The sequence below is a fragment of the Strongylocentrotus purpuratus genome, unplaced genomic scaffold (assembly GCF_000002235.5).
Source record: "Strongylocentrotus purpuratus isolate Spur 01 unplaced genomic scaffold, Spur_5.0 spur5_scaffold_5, whole genome shotgun sequence".
Taxonomy (NCBI): domain Eukaryota; kingdom Metazoa; phylum Echinodermata; class Echinoidea; order Camarodonta; family Strongylocentrotidae; genus Strongylocentrotus; species Strongylocentrotus purpuratus.
Window position 1 is genome coordinate 3,704,323 of NW_022145611.1, and position 17,189 is coordinate 3,721,511.

The 17,189-nt window shown below is 39.6% G+C and overlaps 1 protein-coding gene across 2 annotated transcripts; it reads left to right on the forward strand.

Moving 5' to 3' along the window:
* The first annotated feature begins 1,015 nt into the window (after positions 1–1,015).
* On the forward strand, positions 1,016–16,172 carry LOC575227 (WD repeat-containing protein 20). 2 transcript variants are annotated; one of them, XM_030999725.1, is made up of 5 exons: positions 1,016–1,319; positions 7,650–7,835; positions 8,492–9,649; positions 12,031–12,113; positions 15,827–16,172. In XM_030999725.1, the coding sequence occupies exons 1-4, from the start codon at positions 1,074–1,076 to the stop codon at positions 12,067–12,069; spliced, it is 1,629 nt and encodes a 542-aa protein (XP_030855585.1). In that variant the 5' UTR covers positions 1,016–1,073; the 3' UTR covers positions 12,070–12,113; positions 15,827–16,172. The 2 variants fall into 2 exon arrangements, with proteins under 2 accessions (XP_030855585.1, XP_780737.3); XM_775644.5 differs by lacking the exon at positions 12,031–12,113.
* The last annotated feature ends 1,017 nt before the right edge of the window (positions 16,173–17,189 follow it).

Here is a 17,189-nt window from a genome sequence, read left to right on the forward strand (position 1 = left end):
TGAAGTTTTTTTTAATTGATGCATAAATGGCTCGATTTGGTGCATACTTTTTTGTCAAATTAAAAAGAAAGTCAATCTTAAGTTCAACTAACAAGAACAAGCTCAAATCAAATAGGCTGGCTTACCTGAAATGATGTGAAATGCTAATTACAGCGTCACAAACATGCACTACTTTTTATTTACTTCTGTCAAAAGGAACTCCAATTTACGGGGATGTTTTCGGGTAAATGCGTCAATCACTTTGTTTATATATTTATCAGTATCTCTGTTTGACCAGAAGACTAGTGAAGACAAACGTTCTTGGGCCATTGTTGATCTCAAGTACATTTTAAGCAATCAAAGTTCACTATTAATGCCCCACTGTCCTACTTGTAGCTAAACCGTTGCTCCCTCTATATAGAAAACTTCCCCAATCGGTGCCTGTTGGTCCCCCATGTTCCTCTTTTTCTTATGTTAGTTGAGAGCTGAGTTAATAAGATAGCCACTTGTCAGTGACCTCGCTGTGCATGCCTAATCCCTTCTGGCCCAGTAGACGTATTGACGGTCTTTAAATTGAACGCTCAGCAGTAAGTGCGAAGGTCATCGTATTTTTCAGAATTATAGATCAGTGTATGTCGTTTTCTTATTAGGAGATACAAGGGATTAATTTGATTTTTTTTTTAGTTGGTAAAAGGCTTTTCGTCGTTAACCAATTCTTGAACTTCCGGTATTAAATGTTAATGTAATAATGACGCATCTATTTCTGATCGCCTCTCTTTTCCCCCATGCGGCCAGCATGCCCCTCCCCCCCCCCCCCCCCCCCCCCCCATGCCCCGCCCCCTATAGGTCACTGGACCTACATGCCAAGTTCACCGCACCACCACGTCACATGATACAGCAAACAGATACAAATGTATTTTATGTGTGAAGGGAGTGAACCAAACCAATCAAAATCCGATGATTAATAACTCTGTTATTGTGTGTGTTATGAGAGGGCGTTTCTTTGGGAAGTCAATGTGCATGCAAAGCCTCGACCTATAATAAGCTAAGAATTGCACAGAATCACATCCGGGCTATGTTGAGCTTCCAAAAACATGGCGACTGCAGAGGGAGGAGGAAAAGACGAGGTGAAAACACAATTCACCACTCGGGAGGGGACGTACAAACTTATGACCTTGTCTGAGTATTCCCGACCTACAAGGCAACCGTACAGTGTCCAGTGCTGCCATCCTGTAAAAGTGTCATTTACCAGTATTAATGAGACTGGGGTGTGTAATGATAAGATATGCTTCAATGTAGGTCGCGAGCTCTATTTCTATCCATACAAGGGAGTACGGAAGGTAAGTGAAGCCAAGGGACTTGCACTTGCAGTCATGCAATTTACGAAGGGTCGTACTAGCCTCGAGAGGAAGGATAGCTGTATTGACACAATAATATGGAAGAGTGAAATTAAGGCCATTAATTATCCATAGATCCTGGAATTTTGACGCTTGTTTACAACTGTGACCATTCGACTATGTGGACATGGTGGACCAGCAGTAATTTAACTCCTCTGTGGAGTGTAGCGTGCCCGGTGTTCAGTCACTTAATATATTTTGAATTCCTACCTCCTTTATTTGGCAATCTACCCATCAAAAGAAAAGAAATTAGTCCTCTAGATCTAGACTTTTTCTAGGCCTAACAGGATTTTAAATTTGTCACTTAAAATAGAGAATGATGATAGCAAATTATTTCCGAAAGAAGAAGGACAAGGAGCAATTTTCGGTCATGCCGAATAGAATTTGGTCACACGATTTGTGCGTGGTATCTACGTTGACAAGGATCGAAGCGCATCTGCGCACTATTTTCACACAATTGTGCGACAAAGCACTGAATGTCATTAATTGCGCTGACCGAATACTGGACGAGCGCTACCGCATGGCAAGGCCAAGGGTATCGTATAAATATCTCTTGCACATCGGCAAGTGCGTCATTTGCAAATTCGAACACGGAAAAGCTCATCTTCACACACATACTAAACTCATTGCACCAGCACACTTGTTAGCTCATGTGCTAACAGAACCCGGAAGTGCAGAAAGTTGTGCGACACTGACCAATTTCTAGTTGAGTTGATCTGAAAAATGCGCAATGCACATGGACTGCATAGGGATGCCTGCAATCTCTCTGGGAAAGATTTTAGGACACAACATCGGTCGCGCGATCAAACACCCTAATATAATTATAACACACAAAAATCCTATAAATCTTCAACAATTAGCCAAATAACGGTCATGATTTAAAAGTCGTTCAAATTTTCTTATATCGTTTTGGAGTATTTTCCTTAAAACAAAGAGAGGTTGCACATTCGTAAGCCTCTTATTTGGGTAGGGTCGGCTCCTCTCTTTAGAGACAGATACCGATCATAGGGTCTCCCGTGCAAACGTTGTGGCCATTTAAGGAATATATCTATGTGCTGATTTTTTTTACTAGCCCTAAGGGATCACATACGATTACAGTATTCAATACCCTTCCCTCAACTTTTCAGATCAGCTGAGTAGGGAGACGTGACTCCCTACTCAGCTGATCCGAAACCCATGGTGACAGCGCGTAGAATCTTCACATGCATATGCATTTCACGCTCGGTGTGTATGCATTCGCATTGCTTGTGTGCGTTTGTGTATTTTGCGACCGGACCAGATACGGATGCCAGAGCTGCCAAGTGGTATGGATTTGCCGTATTCCGTACGGAAATCAACTTTAAATACGGACGTACGTTTTTTCATCTTAAAATACGGATAAATAAAATTAATTTTTTTTTTTTTTTTTTTTGCCGATTCTGTCAGCAGCAAGCCAGGTCCGTGTTAAAATAAGACCCATGCGGGAAGGACTTTCATTTAACTGCAAGCTGCAGTTGAATGTGTAAGATCATTAATGTAAAATTAAAAAAACAGTCGAGGACCTACAGTACATGTAGGATAGAACCTTGTGGTACGCCATGTGTAATAGAAGAAAAATTGGAGGAATTGTTATTTTAAACTGCATATTGAGATCTATCAGAAAGATTACTTTCAAACCAAGATGACAGACAAATTTGATTGTTGTTTTAGTTTCCTAGTGGTGAGTCAACGCACCGATTACTGAGCTGGGAGACATTGCCAGGCAGAGCGCCAAGTGGAGGGGCATAAATTGAAACTTTAATTTTGATTTTTAATTTTTGTACCTTTTAAGTGCATCTTATACATGGAGATTAACGGTAGTGTAGATCTAGTACAACACAATTGTTCACATGTGGGACGGAAATGTAATAAGTAATCGAACATTGCTGATATGCATGCATATTTTTTTCACGCGGAAAAAAATACTGATTTTTGGGTCAAAATACTGATTTTGGGGGATAAGAATACTGAAAATGCAAAATACAACTTGGCAGCTCTGGGATGCACAATGAAGGCAACAGAGGTGGAGCTTGCGATAGCGCTAAAGTAGCGCTGCATTTAAGCAACAAGCGTATGCTTGCATATTGCGCGATGCAGCTGTTTAGCAAAACAAAATAATTCTGTTTGTACGTCTTTTTTTGTTGATTCTGACAAAATTTGGATGAATATTGCCTAGATTTTGGGGGGCTGTATCTTTTGATAGAAACATCAGTGAGTCTTGAAATTTGAAATGTATTATTATGAGTACATGTTTTTTTCAATTATCCTACCATAATGGTGAAAAACGATCCAAAAGGGACAATAAAAAAATCGTTCAGACACCCTACTTTTATACTGGTAAAATACTCTACTATTATAACCCACGTTATGTTATTTAATCATATAGGGCTTTTAATGATAAAATGGAAAGACATTTTGTGGATATGTAAACTTACTTTTCGAGAGACGACTGCTTAGTTCCCTCTTCAAATCGGTAAAATAAAAAGCGTGCGTTGCAAACACTCCATATAATCCATAAATCGCCCCCGCCATAAATTGATATTCCCTAGGAAGTAATAAATTAATTTATTGATGGGTCTAAGTGAAATCTCTGTTCCAACTACAAAACTCCAAAACTAGAAACTTCCATCAACATTTAAAAAGATTTGTGATTGCAGCGAATCGGTGGTTGTACCTACTATAGCTAGATCTACACACCGCGGTATCCGCCTAAGCTCCTGGCCCGGCCGCCGATGGAAAAATGGAGTACGTCGCAGTTTCGTACTTTATGCGTACACAGTTCGCACACATTCACAATACACAGAACTGGCTCAGGTCGAGCACACATTCACAATACACAGAACTGGCTCAGGTCGAGCAGCACGCGCGCCCGTAGATGATCAAAACAAGTATTTTCGAGTACCGTCCGTCAGTGCTGAACGAACCGCTAGCAACCAAATTTGGGACAGAAAAAAAGAGACTAAATAACATATTACAGTTGTATATGTTGATTTATATATAATAACTGAATAACAAAGAACATATGAATGTAAGATATTATAATACAAAATATGCAAACAATAATAACTTCATGTCAAAATGTGTTTTTTTACATATGTACTTAAGGAGAAAAAGACTAAATAACATATTACGTACCAATTTGGTCACTAGTAGTATGGTGGCTAAGTAAAAAACACAGCTTATTGTCCAAGCTTATAATATGGCTTTAAAGGGACTTGATAACATTGTTCAGATGCGAGAAAATGGTGCGAAGGTAGTGACTTCAATGCTAGATGTACACTTAAAGATAATCTGAAAGTTTGAGTGAAAACAGACCATTATTAATTATAAAAAGTGGGAAAAACTGATCTGATGGATTCCTTAATTCTCCCAACTATATTTTTAAATTTAATTACATTTTAGGTGAATGTAAATAATAATAAATAATAATAATAGTGGGTTCTTGTATAGCGCTCATGTCAGTCAGATTTGACCCTCCTGGCGCTCCCGATTATTACCCTGGCTTTAGCACGGCTGCCATACGGCGCTCTAACATTTCAAGGAATAAATTCCTACCAGGTACCCATTTACTTCACCTGGGTGGAGTGTGGCAAATGTAGATCAATGTCTTGCCAAAGGACATTAGTGATCGACAGTCCGGCGACATATCCACTCGACCACAACACCAAAATCGTCACAAAGCAATGAATTGGCTCTATAAACAGTGTACCATTCCAGACAATTCAGTGTTGAAAGATTTGTTAAAGCTTCTCTTATGTCTCATATTCATGGAAAAACGGTTGGGAAAATTAAAAAATGGTAGGGAGACTTTCAGAATTTACTGCTAGAGGGTGTCGCACAGTAATAATAATAATAATAATATGTCTTGTTTACCCAGGGTAGCCTCATCAGTATTCATACTGTTCTCCCTGAGGGCCCTGCAATCATATTATTACCCTGGTTATCGGATTCAGGCTTACCCGCACACAACGTATGCACATTCTCCACTTCCTGGGGAGCATTCCAGCCAGGCGTCATGTTTATAACCTTCAACAATGTTACCGAGTCACCTTAAGAAAGTAGCCCCCTTTTGTAACATTGAAGCCCTAAAAAAAAATCACACTTCAAAATGATCAAGAAGTGCCTCAAAACAGTAACAAATCTTGGAGTGACCGGTTTTACCATACTCGTTTTCCCCAATAGACTGTAGTGTTATGAAAACGCAAAATTTGATTTCGATTTGCAATTATAAATATCTTGATAGTCATGGGGGTTCCTGACTGACTTAAAGGTTTATAATTATCATTGCAGCATGAGCTAAATCCAGGATTTTGTTTCAGAATCTGAGACAAAGTTAGCTGTTGGTTATAAGTGGTTATTTTACCCGACTGCTAAGAAAGCATAAATGCTTGTAAGTAAGCAACCAGATGGTCAACGGCTTTAGGTCATCTCCGAGGGACCTGGTAATGAGGATTAATGCCTTACCAAAGGGCACTAGCGCATCGACTTGGTTTCGAACCCGGGTCACCAGATTACGAGACCACTGCTCTACCAACTGAGCTATATTGTGCCTCCTCTGAGCTATCGTGCCTCCTCTGAGCTGTCGCGCCTCCTCAGCTGTTAACCCGGTTTAATGTACCAGGTGTGAAAACTTAATTTCTTAGCCCAGCTATCCTAAGCCAGATCCTTAGCCCGGGTTATCTGAACCAGGTGTGAAAACGGTACTAGACTCTTTCACTAGAACAACCATGATTCTTACATAAATTAAACATACAGTGTTACATATTCAAAATTACACTGCAAGGACAGCTAAACACACACAAATTGTTAAACCTATTACACACAGACACAGTCACTGACTACAATGGAAGTCACATAAAACTTGCTGCAGTGCTCCTCTGTAATGCTAGGCTTAGGGACAACACACATGTAGATATAAATGCGTAAGTCAAACTTCTACGACTTATGCACAAGTTGAAGATATCCTAAGTCAATGAACTTCACTCAGTCCCGTCAAGGTCGAATTTCGTGAAGTTGATTGTAAAAAGAGGATCCAACTCTTGTAACTAAATATCTTACAAATATCATCCTAAACATGACCACAAACAAAAATCAAAAACTCAGCACCATCTTCCCAGCTCTATGGTAAAATCATAGACGCCTGACGCAAATATTTGTTCTTTACTCTGAGCTACAGGGTGTACTGTCACAGCAAAATGCGAAGCACAACGTGCTCCTCAAACTTCATGCTTTTTTGTGCCTTCATACTTTTTTGTGCCTTCATACTTTGGGCGATCACTTGCAGAGGTGCATACGATTTGTATGGTATTTTTTTTGTATTCAGTTAAATCATGAAAAATGTGAATTTTGATACACTATTTATAAACAAATCAATAATTATGAATATACTATATTCAGAAAAAAGTATAAATTCTTCAAAGTTCATAAAAGATTTTGTGAAGTGTCATGCACTCAATATGATACAAATCATTATACATGTAACCTGGGCAAAGGCATGGGAAAATCAAGTTTTGGGGGATAAAAAGGGAAATTAATGGAATAAAATTTATGAAGCAATTGATAAATAGTGAGACAATGTCGTCAAAAACTGATAACCAAATTTGCAATTTGTGTAGTGATTTCCATTGTTCCATAGGTTTTCATACTTTTTCAAAAATTCATATCTTCCTTATTAGTTATCCGATTTTGCTCAATTTTTTTTTGCTCCGTTTCTCTTGTTTTTCTGCGTCTATTAAAAGCAGATTATGTTCGGAGTGGACTTAGCCTTTAAGGTTCAAGTACCGTAGGAATAAAGGGATTAATTTGCATAATTCCCCCTCCCCCCATACCATCACACTTGAGATTTGCATTAGCCAAAATATCTAGTCATAAATACTATTATTTCTTGATTTATACTGCATTTTTGGAACTTGTAAGCAACTAATCTGATTTTAAATCTGGTTTCTAATTCAAAGTTCATAATTTTAACCCTATTTCTGTTTGTATTTGTATTTATTTGTATTTATGCATGAATATGATGTATATTAAATAAAATGTGAAAAAAAACTTTAAAATAAAGTGGAAATGTTATACCTGTAAATAATTGAGTAAGTTTGCGAATATGCATTATTTCAAATGAATTTCAATCTTCAGAAGACTATTTGAATACTACTTTATATGAAAGATTTCCATTACTTTTATATCTCACTACTGAATTTGTTCTATCATTATTATGACACTTATTATCTTCTCCCCATACATATGTGTCTCATGTAGGCAGCAGATCTGACCAAGCCCTTAGACAAGAGGACATATAAAGGTGGGACACTACCAACATGTCATGACTTCAACCAGCTTACTGCCAATGCTAAGGGTGTGTCTGTTATAGTAGGCTTCTCAGCTGGACAGGTTCAACTCATTGACCCCATTAGAAAAGATATCAGCAGGATCTACAATGAGGAGGCAAGTCCTTTCATCCTAGCTTTTCTCATGTTTTCCATGTTTGAATTTCCTTTAAAAAAGAAAAAGAAATGTGTCTAAAATTGTGTACATAAAAGTCATAAAGTGTGGACTCCCTTAACTATTTGTTTGTAAAATCCAGAGCTGTGAAATTCTCTGTTTATATTTGCTGCTGCAGCAGGTCAGAAAAGCATTTTAATATCTTGTGTGAATAGGACTATTTTGGTTTCATTTAGGCTGGGTTACATTACATTACATGTATATAGATAGTAAAACGCTAAATCTCCAGGTATTTGTCAAATCAGAGTTGTTAATATTATTTTATTTTATTAAAAGATGAAGTTCCTATAATGTCAGGGATGTGATATAAGATTCTAGGATAAGTAGGTCAAAGTCATAGAGGTCAATTTCTAAAAATTCATGTTTTAGTCTCATTATCGCGCAAGATGTCAAGAACCACTTGAGGTGATAAACTTCAAAATTTCACACTTGTGTTCAGAGATGGTCCGAAGAAATTTGGATGTTTGTTAGATTAAAGATGGGTTTCATCATACAAATCTAACCATTTGAACTGAACCATACTGTGGCCAAAAAAGATACAGAACATTGCCGAACTGAATGCTAACTAACTATTTTCTTTTGTTTCTTATTTTTTGCAGAGAATGATAGACAAGAGCAAAGTATTGTGCCTAAAATGGGTTCCTGGAACGGAGCATATGTTCATTGCATGCCACCAGAGTGGTTTTATGTATGTATACAATGAGACTCTGGTACCAGTGAATACACCTCCTCACTATCAGCTTGTAAAGCAAGGAGAAGGCTATGCTGTCTTCACATGCAAGAGTAAAACGCCAAGGAACCCTGTCTATAGGTGGGCAGTAGGTGAGGGTTCTGCCAATGAGTTTGCCTTTTCCCCGGATGCTAATTATATAGCATGTGTTTCACAGGATGGTTTCCTTAGAGTGTTCAACTATGACACAATGGAACTCCATGGCATGATGAAGAGCTACTTTGGTGGTTTGGTTTGTGTGTGTTGGAGCCCTGATGGAAAGTACATTGTAGTGGGTGGAGAGGATGACCTTGTCACGGTGTGGTCATTCTTTGAACAAAGGGTCATAGCAAGGGGCAGAGGTCATAGTTCATGGGTCAGTGTGGTGACCTTTGATCACTACACAACAGGGATGATGAACGTGGATGGCACAGACTTTGGTAGTGATGATGACTTTGGTACTCAGAATAATGATTTGAGTAATAACAGGGAACGTTCGTTCAGCAATTACTCTAGGAACTCTATACGCAGTACAAGTGACCTCCCTCCCCCGCACCTATACAGGTTTGGCTCTATCGGCCAGGATACTCAGTTGTGCCTATGGGAATTGACAGAGGACATGATCCAACAGTTCCAACCCCCTGCAAGAACTCGCACCAACACGCAGCTATCTGCATCCCATTGCAATAATATCTCACACAAAAGCAGCAGCAATGCCAGCTCCAACCATCCTGATGGAACCCACTCCAAGTTCTCTACTCTCTCGTTGTCAGACAAACACAAGGAGAAGAACAAGAAGGACAGTGTGTCAAGTAAGAGTAGTGTCCATTCGCATTTGAATAAGATGCACCTGAGGATCTTTGAGGAAGCATCCAAAGCCATTGGGACTCAGCTTTGTCCAAGGTTGGATGAAGTACTCACATTAGAGCCAATTGTGGCTAAAAAGGTTGCACATGAGAGACTAACATCACTGCTATTCAGAGAGGACTGCCTTGTAACAGCATGCCAGGAAGGGTTTGTCAGTACATGGGCCAGGCCAGGAAAAGTGGTAAGTTCGAGTTAGAGTTTCTCCATTTGCAAATATATTTCATTACTATAAAATGGGGAGAAAAAAAGAAAATTCATGTGAATAAAATACAATCTAAAGAGAATTTCTGGTTATATTAGATTATTTAGATACATCTGAGAGTCATATTTGTTAAACAATGACACAAAAGAGAATATGTAGACAGGAATGTTTGGATATGTTTGTTATTTGTTCGTGGTTATTTTATCTGTAATATTGTGTGAATCACTGACTGCCACCAAACTGACTCGGCACCGACTTCAGACAAACCAATTCTTGGCCAGTAGTGGTAATGTATCGGTCTGGTGTCAGTCTCATTGGTATGATTGGGATTCAAGTACTGACCTGACCTGACCAATACTGGGATTCAGCATTCATATTTTTCAATTGCCTTATTCCAGTACATTCAAGCATTTAAAGGCACAGAACAGGTCCAGGCACAAACACTAGCCACAAACGCAACACCTTGAAGCAGGTGCAATGGCAGGCCAGATTTGTCTGAAAACGTAGTTAAACTGATGTAACGGTCGATACAAACAAATGAGCGCATACAGAACATTTGTGTGATAACTCTGGGCCTGGCCGTCATTTTCTTAAGGTGTCTGCTGTTCACTGCTTACTGTGGCATGAACTCTATTAAACCAAACAATCAGTCAGTATATTTGGCGGCAGTACTCAGTAGAATAATACCTTGTGTGCAACAGGCTCAAGGTTGCAAGTGATTTACTCAAAAAGAAGTGGCTAATATTTGATTGCAAATATGATTTTTGTTGGTTATAATTTTATAGAAGGGGTCAGATTTACACAAGATGCTTGTGATATGTGATGTTTAATTCTGGTCCTGTTTCCTCCTTGCTATCTCCCTCCCTCCATTCCCTCCCTACTGTACCTCCCTTTCCTCCCTACCTCCATTCCCTCCCTGCCTCCCTCCCTGCCTCCCTCTCCCTCCATTCCCTCCCTCCCTCCATGCTCTCCCCTCTCTCCATATCCCCTCTCTCCATTCCCCCATTCTCCCTCCTTCCGTTCTCTCTTTGTCTCCCTCTACCAAACCGCCACCGTACTCTCCTTTCCACATTCCCTCTCTCCATCACACTCCATCTTTGTTCTTCCTCCATTTTTCTTTTTTTTTCTGTCCTCCTCTTCCTTTTCTGCCCTCCTTCTCTTCCTTTTCTGCCCTTCTTCTCTTCCTTTCCTGCCCTTCTCTTCCTTTCCCCTTCCTCTCTCCTTCCTCCTCCCCCCTCCTCACCCCAACCTCCCATCTACCTCCCTCACCACCACCTCCCTCCACCTCCTCCCTCCTCCCCTCCTCCAACTCCCCCCTCCTCCTCCCCTCCCCTCCCCTCCACCCCCCCCCTCCACCCTCTCCTCCCCTCCCTCCTCACCTCCCCCTCTCACCTCCTCTCCCCTCCACCACCTCCTCCCCCACCTCCCCTCCCCCCTCCACCTCCCCTCCACCACCTCCCCCCCTCCCTCCTCCCCTCCACCTCCTCCCCTCCACCTCCCCCCTCCACCTCCTCCCTCCACCTCCTCCCTCCACCACCCCTCCACCCCTCCACCACCTCCTCCCCTCCACCTCCTCCCTCCACCTCCTCCTCCCCCTCCCCCCACCCCTCCACCTCCCCTCCACCACCTCCTCCCCTCCACCACCCCTCCCCTCCACCACCTCCCCTCCATCACCTCCACCTCCACTCCCCCACCCCTCCACCTCCCCCCCCACCACCCCCCCTCCACCCTCCTCCCCCCCCCCATCCACCTCCTCCCCACCACCTCCCCTCCACACCTCCCCCCTCCACCACCTCCCCCTCCACCCCTCCCCTCCACCTCCCCCCTCCACCTCCTCCCCCCCTCCACCTCCTCCCCCTCCACCTCCTCCCCCGCCCCCTCCACCACCCCCCTCCACCCCCTCCACCACCTCCACCACCCCACCTCCCTCCACCACCTCCCCCTCCACCACCTCCCCCTCCACCACCTCCCCTCCACCACCTCCCCCCCTCCACCTCCTCCCCTCCACCACCTCCTCCCCTCCTACCCTCCACCTCCTCCTCCTCCCCTCCACCACTCCTCCCTCCTCCCCTCCCCCCCTCCACCACCTCCCCCCCACCACTTACTCCCCTCCACCACCTCCCCTCCACCACCCCTTCCACCACCTCCTCCCCTCCACCACCCCTCCATCTCCTACCCTCCACCTCCTACCCTCCACCTCCCCTCCACCGCCCCTCCACTCCCCCTCCACCACCTCCCCCCTCCACCATTTCCCCCTCCACCACCTCCCCTCCACCACCTCCTCCCCTCCACCACCCCTCCATCTCCTACCCTCCACCTCCTACCCTCCACCTCCTCCCTTCCGCATCCCTCCACCACAGGGTCTGAGTGGTACCTCAAGAGAGTTATTGTCACGGTGAATGTTTCATCACAGTCAGTCATTGCCTGAGCCTAGTTCAAACCAGTTAGTGCTTCATTTATTTTTTTACCTCTTCATGCTAAAAATAATTCTGTCAGTGGTGATGGGACTGCTTTCTGTCAAAATCTCATCTATAATCAATATAGAAAATGTTTTATAAAATACAGTCAACCTTGACAGACTGAATGAAATGCCATGCCTTATGCAATCTTTGAATTGTTTGTACTGTAAGTCATAAAAATACGACTTATGTATGCATGTACATGTATGCATGTACTGTAGTCTGTAGATGTAGATGTACATGTACATGTATGTACAGTATGGTGAACCAAACAGCTTGTGCAACAACCCCAAGTTATGTCCCATTCACAGATCAAAATGCAACAGTTGAACAGATTTTAAACGAATGGTATTCCTTGTAAACAGCAGGGCAATGCAAATATCGACCATACATGTACCTACATTTAATGTACTTTTATGGACATTAACAAAGAGAAATCCAGGTCAGATAAAGCAAAAAAGATCATCCCTCTCTCCCTCTCATTTTCATTACTGCCTTTATCATGACTTTCAGTTGTTCGCCAGTCACCACAAGGTGGCGCTCTTACCGGGAAGTACAGATGAGCTTCTTAGTGTTATAATACATGAAAATCTCATTCATCTTTCTGTGTATGGACAAGTTATTCAGTGCCTGCAGTGATGATCTACTCCAATCCCAATAAATCCCCAAAATAATGTTAGATTGTAGGTGACAGAGAAGATTACATACTACTCTATAAGGTTTTTCAGAAAAGACATGACTTTAAATAATAGTATGTTGTCTTTGATCAGGTTTCAGAAAGTCTTTTTCAGATTTTGTTTGACATATCTTGCTACATGTACATGTACATGGATCATGTACATGTATCTAGTGTTTTTACTACAATTTTCTTAGTTTTTTATTGAAGCAAAATAGTATTTATATTCATGAATTATAGAATCAGCCAATAGTTGGAATACTTTATAAACAACAACTAATGATTCTCTGAGTCTTAATTGTTTTACTTTGTGTTTCTTAGTATTTCAGCAATGATATTCAAACTAACATGTGTGTAATTAACAACTAATCTCTATGACTTGTGTGCAATTCAATACATTGCTATAACATTGGGATTCATAGAGTGATGTACAGTACATTGTAAATGTATGATATTCATTTACAATACATGTACTTCTTTGGTCATATTCTGAAACCAATGTTAGCTTTTATTTTGGGGAAAACGATGCTAATTGTGAATTGTCAAAACAAAGTTGAATTCCGTGGAACTTTAATTTACCAATGGTGCTTGTGCAGGGTCTGTTTTAACTTTACGTGAACCCAGCCTGCTCTGTTCAGTCATAAACCAGCCTGCTCTGTTCAGTCATAAACCAATGACGTGACTGTCCTAATTATAATTACTTATAATTATGTAAATGTTAAATTGTACACTCGTTTTTAAAATGCAATCCATATGCAATTCAGTATTATGTAACTGAGATGCATGATTCAATAAATATCATACCATACCATGAAAATTAACATAATTTTTAAAACTCACAACATGAATTAAAACCATTTTCATGTACATGTACAATTGTACATACATGTACATGTACATAATTCAGGAATTAAAACAGCCTATCGAATCCGTAGGTCACGCAGTGTTAAACTTCACTAGGCCTACATGTATACTACACAGTTCAATACAGAAGGGACTCCAGTTACAGTACTCAGTTGCGCAATAATGATGAATATCTAGCTGGTTTTGAGACTTCAATTTTCACATTATACAGTGCGACAGTGCGTCCCAGAAAAAAAACTTAAAATCATCTATGTTCTATCATAACCTAATCACAATTATAATGAATAAATGACATGTATTTGTAAAGCTTAGATCCTCCTCTTTCATTTGATGCAACTCATATGATGCATATTTCATGCATAAGTAATTAAAAACAATTTGAAGAAAGGGTCCAAAAAAGTCATTTTGCGAACGGTACATGTATCTGAATTTCAAAGAGAAAATCACATTTCCAAAAAGTTCATTTTCAACCCTTTCATATGACACCTCAATCAGGAAAAATGAGCCAGGAATAACAACGTTCTGTTTGTTTAAAATAATGCTTGCATTTCCATAATTTTATTAAACAGAAATCATTTTCACTGGTGACCTGCCGTAGCAACAAATAACAAACTCCATTTCGTTGACGATCAAGTCGATCAGCCATGCATGAAGTCTTTCGTGGAACAGATTCGTTTGATAAAATTATGGAAATGAAAGCATCACAGAACTTTGTTATTCCTGGCTCATTTTTCCTGATTGAGGTGTCATGAAAGAGCAGAAAATGAACTTTCTAGAAATGGGATTTTTCTTTTTGAAAGTCAGATACCATTCGCCAAATGACTTTTTGGTACCCTTTCTTCAAATTGTTTTTAATCACTTACATTTATGCCTGAAATATACATCATATGAGTTTCATCAAATGAAAGAGAGGATCTAAGCTTTACAAATATGTGTCATTTATTAATTATAATTGTGATTAAGTTACTGTATGATAAAACATCGATAATTCTCGGTTTCGTTTTTTTCTGGGACGCACTGTACATATACATGTACATGTATTATATACACATATACAAGTACCGGTACCTGTATACCGGGTATGTAATATTTTGTTTAAGTTGTGGTGCTCTGAAAAGTAAATAATGGGGTAGATTGTCTTGCAAAAATGTTAGAAAAGGACTGCTGCACCTGATTTCCAATACTCAACTTAGGGTGGAGGCATACATGTACATGTATAGGAGACGCAGTCGCATTTACATGTATTTATTTGTAAATAGGCAAACCATGTCGTGTACAGGGTGTACACTGTATCTGTGTTTTAACAAATTATCAAATCATTTTTAAAGCTTTTTTGACATCTATAGATCTCGACTCACAGAAGCGTTAATACATTCACAAAAATAAAATGTATTGGATTTGGACTAGTTGCCTACATGTAAATCCTTGAATAAATTAAAATTTAATTAGTTTGGTAGTTCACTGTGTAACCGGCCATTACATGATCTATCTAACTCTGTGAAAACTTGTTGTTTAATACGGTACTTTAATTTAAGCTTTCAAAACAAAAAATGAACAAGAAATACTGAATTCCTATCACTATAAATTTGAAGCATTTTCATAACTTAGTCATTGTATAAAGCAATCAACGTGAATCTGTAACTGTATATCATGATTTCTTAAATTATATCAATCAACTTTTTTGTTATACATGTATCTCTCATTTGTTACATATAGCTAAATAGTGTGCTGTGTATCAAATTTTGATTATGACGAGTCGACTTCAGTCTAACTCAAGTCTCAAGCTTTATTTTGTTGAAGTTCCATACAATTTGTTTTCTTTTATGTAAAACTGGAATCACTGCTTTAAAGTCCTATGTTATTCTCCTTTTTTTCTTCAATCCAATGCCTCCAGACATTTCTTCTTCCTGTTTTGTCCTTAGATACTTTCATGTTATTCTTTCTTTGTTTTGTTTTATGATTATGTTGATTGTCATATATCTTGGTTTCATGTATGATGTTGAGCCCTGGATACAGGATTACATACATGTGTACATGTAGGTGTGTGTAAATGAAGTAAATATTTAACAGTACTATACATTGATATTACCTTGTTCACTTTCTAACCTGGTTTTTCTTCTTTCTTTATTTCTTTCTACTTATTTCTCTCTCCTCCAGGGAATGACGCAGCAAGTAACAATGGGAGGCACAGTTGTATGAAAGCAGCACCATTGATCAAAGCTTTGCTTCTTTTAATTGTATGGCCTGTATCCACTGCTGCATATTTTTGTTGTTCTATTACAGTGCGAGTGATGCTCAGTCGGTATGTGGTGCGCAGCATACATACATACATACCTACTGATGTGAAGAGTAAGGCAATATTTAAGATCATGAGATAAATGTATATCAGTAATTCCTTGGCAGGTAATTAAAGATAAACTTGAGTTCTGGTTCACAGAATCTAAAAAAACTTTCACTGAATGTTCAAGATTACAAATAAATGTCATGTGCCAAACAATTTTGGAAGAAAATGTATACTCATGGCTGAGTAATGAGCATAGAAAGATAAAGAAATCAGGGTAGTACTAGCCCCGACACCATGTGTGTTGTCCCATATACATCTTTCTGTGTAAGTGATTGTTACTTTACCAAGACTCTGCCAAATTTATGATGATTTTGATGACTCCAGATCCTTGCATTACACACCATTACTTACATGCTATATGATCAACTTTTCTGATCCATTCCACACCTTTTCTTTCACAATGCAATCGCATTTAATACCAGAACTCAATTTTATCTTTAATTGTTTATTAGAATCAGCTCTATCCTTTCAACATGTAGCCAAAGCACAAATGTGAACAGTTAATGTATGTGTATTTAGTTGATTATGAAAATGATTGTTGAAATAATTGAGTACTTAGTTTTAGAGTTCTGAAATTCCTCACCTATTATGACGATAAGTTTAATATTGTTAATGTGATAAAGACTCGTATTGAACACTTCTATTGATAATGAATTGGTTTGTTTAGTGCAATCAACTGTGATCATTAAAGTACTTGGGATGTATTTGGGGGGGGGGAGAGAAAATCACTGCTTTTTTATTCCATGCTTTAGTTGGCAACTAAATTCTCCCTAGTTTGGTACTAGCTGGCAAGGTTCAATTAAAAAGGGGTCTTGAATGACGTGAAGTGGGCCACCCCTGCCCTTCCCCCCCCCCCACAAAACTGATAAAATCACCATTGTATAAAATATGCTTGTCCCACAGTAAGAGCTGGAGATATTAATGATAATAAATCTTTTTTTGTTTTAATAATTGAAGACTTTACAGTCTTGTGTAAAATTGACCTTACAATTTATACCGCTAGTTAAGTAAGTTAAACCTAAACTCTCTAGGAAAGCAGGCCATTAAATTGATGTTTTGGCTTGAATGGAACTACCCTACTGAAATAAAACTTAATAAATAAACTTTAGCTTTTTCTTTAAAGCACTGATTCTTAATAATGTACTGTTTTGTGACAAGTTTGTCTGAAGTATTTTG